This window comes from Aplysia californica, unplaced genomic scaffold, assembly GCF_000002075.1.
Source record: "Aplysia californica isolate F4 #8 unplaced genomic scaffold, AplCal3.0 scaffold00077, whole genome shotgun sequence".
Classification (NCBI taxonomy): domain Eukaryota; kingdom Metazoa; phylum Mollusca; class Gastropoda; order Aplysiida; family Aplysiidae; genus Aplysia; species Aplysia californica.
The window spans coordinates 1,721,427-1,723,737 of record NW_004797347.1 but is presented as its reverse complement, the minus strand read 5'-3'; the positions used below and the strand labels follow the sequence as shown (position 1 = coordinate 1,723,737).

Below are 2,311 nucleotides of genomic sequence, written 5' to 3'. Positions count from 1 at the left end.
ACACACACACACACACACACACACACACACACACACACACACACACACACAATAGGAAATTATCTCATAATATATTATGATGTCAAAACACAATAGAAAATGATCACATAATAATGGTGTTAACACACCATACGTGGCATATCCCAAAACGTTAACATAGAATAAGAACTCCCTATAGGAGACTTCTAAAAAATGTGCTTGTGGTTGCTTACTTTAGATCCGAACCGAGAGGTGTTCCGATTCCGAATCCATCCGAGTTCAAATTGTTTCCGACCTTCAAAGTATCGCACGGCTTGCGACTACTGACGTATTCGATGGTTGTGGACTCTGTCAAGTAGGCGTACTTGCCGCCCGAATCCCGGACCCGGGCGATACCGTCCTCGTGTTTTTGAACGAACACATTGGGCTGTGCTGACGTCATATACGCCCACATCCGCTTGTACGTCTGGAACTCGGAATTCTGGGATTTGTGGAAGAAGAAATAAATATTCTGGGATTTGTGGAAGAAGAAATAAATAGTCTGGGATTTGTGGAAGAAGAAATAAATAGTCTGGGATTTGTGAAAAAAGAAAAAGAAATTCTGGGATTTGTGGAAGAAGAAACAATTTAATATTCTGGGATTTCTGAGGAAAAAAAAGAATTTTGGGATTTGTGGATAAAGAAATAAATGTTCTGGGATTTTTGGAAGATGAAATACATTGTCATATTCTGGGATTTGGGGAAAAAGAAAAAGAAATTCTGGAATTTGTGGAAAAAGAAAAGATATTCTGAGATTTGTGGAAGAAGAAAGAGATTAAATACTCTGAGTTTTGTGGAAGAAGAAAGACATATTCTGGGAATTGCCGAGGAAGAAACTATTTTATATTCTGTGATTTGTGGAAAAAAAATTATTTTGGGAGTTGTGGAAGAAAAAAAAGATCAGACATTCAGAGAATTGCGAAAGAAAAAACAAGGGATTTGTTGGAAAAGAAAGACATATTCTGAGATTGTGGAAGAAGAAATAAATATTCTGGGATTTGTGGAAGAAGAAAGAGATCAGATATTCTGGGATTTGAGGAAGAAAAATGAGATATTCTGGCGATTTGTGGAAAAAGAAACAGATAATTCTGGGATTTGTGAAAGAAGAAAGAGATAGGATATTCTGGGGGAAAAGTAATATTAACATTTTGAGCCACTCACCCCCACCCCCACCCCCACCCCTCAAGGTTATAATTTACATCACTAAGGATCGGGATGCTTCCAGCCTGTCAGAGACAACCAGGGATGGGACGAGCTCGCAGTCAAGACAAAAAAATATATAAAAGCCCAAACAAATGTCGATTAAAAAAAACAACCCAAAAATACACACAACAGAAGCAATCTTCCAATTCAATCAGTTGAGACCTTTTTTTGCTTTATTCAGATGTTTTTGAGAAAAGGTAGCTAACTATGAATTGTTCACAATCTAAAACTTGCGTCATTGGAAATAAAAACTTGATTATAAAGATGTCGACATGGAATTTGATGGTGGAAAAATAGAACTGTTGCTCTTATCCTTTATATAAACGATACGCCAGTCTCTAAAATAATACCACCCGCGTTCTCTACAAAGTATATTTACGACAATATTTTTTTAATGACAGATTATTGGTGTTGAAAATAGATTAGTTAACTCGTAATTAGTCGTTGGGGCTGCGTAAGTGCCTCGTTGAAAACACCGAAGATTTAGTCTTGATCTTCCATCTTAAATAGCAGCTCCGGATAATTTTTTTAAAACCCTGCAAAGTCCTTGTGGAACCAAAGTTATAATAGAAACTTAATTCTCCCAACACCAAACAAAGGATAATACCATAATGAAAAGGTTGGAAGAAAAAGGGGACAAAAATAACAACAAATATTTTGAATATAAAGAGTAAAAACCCAGTTTTCCAAAGCAGAAAAAAGTGGATATAGCTGTTACTGTGTCACCCGTTGGCTAGAGTGGAGATGATCAACGCTTTTGTTTTAGTAGAGGTTTTACGGCGCTCGCAACTGTATAAGGTCATATGGGCGCCGGAGATGGTCAGATTTTAGTTTTTTAAATTTGTTTTTTTTCCTAGGTGTGTTACGCCTCCATCAACATAACTTGTACCATTCAGGAGGCAGGCTTGCGACTCTGTCAGTCAGATTCATACCGGGCTGTGACAGATACTGCATTCCAGCACAAACACTGAGATACTCGATTTTAATCCCCACTCAGGAATCAAACTCAGGTCAACTATGCGCAACAGCAAAGTGCCTAACTGCTCTACCACAGACGCTGGTTCAACTGCCTCCCACCCACCCCACCCCA

General features: G+C 38.1%; 1 protein-coding gene across 1 annotated transcript in view; it reads right to left on the bottom strand.

The window, feature by feature from the left end:
• Positions 1–2,311, bottom strand: part of LOC100533395 (glutamate receptor 2) — a gene marked incomplete in the record, with an annotated part of 156,880 nt that overhangs the window by 3,370 nt on the left and 151,199 nt on the right. Inside the window, 3 exon segments of the mRNA NM_001204680.1 lie at positions 188–197; positions 199–210; positions 213–463. Coding sequence (NP_001191609.1) covers positions 188–197; positions 199–210; positions 213–463 — 273 coding nt within the window.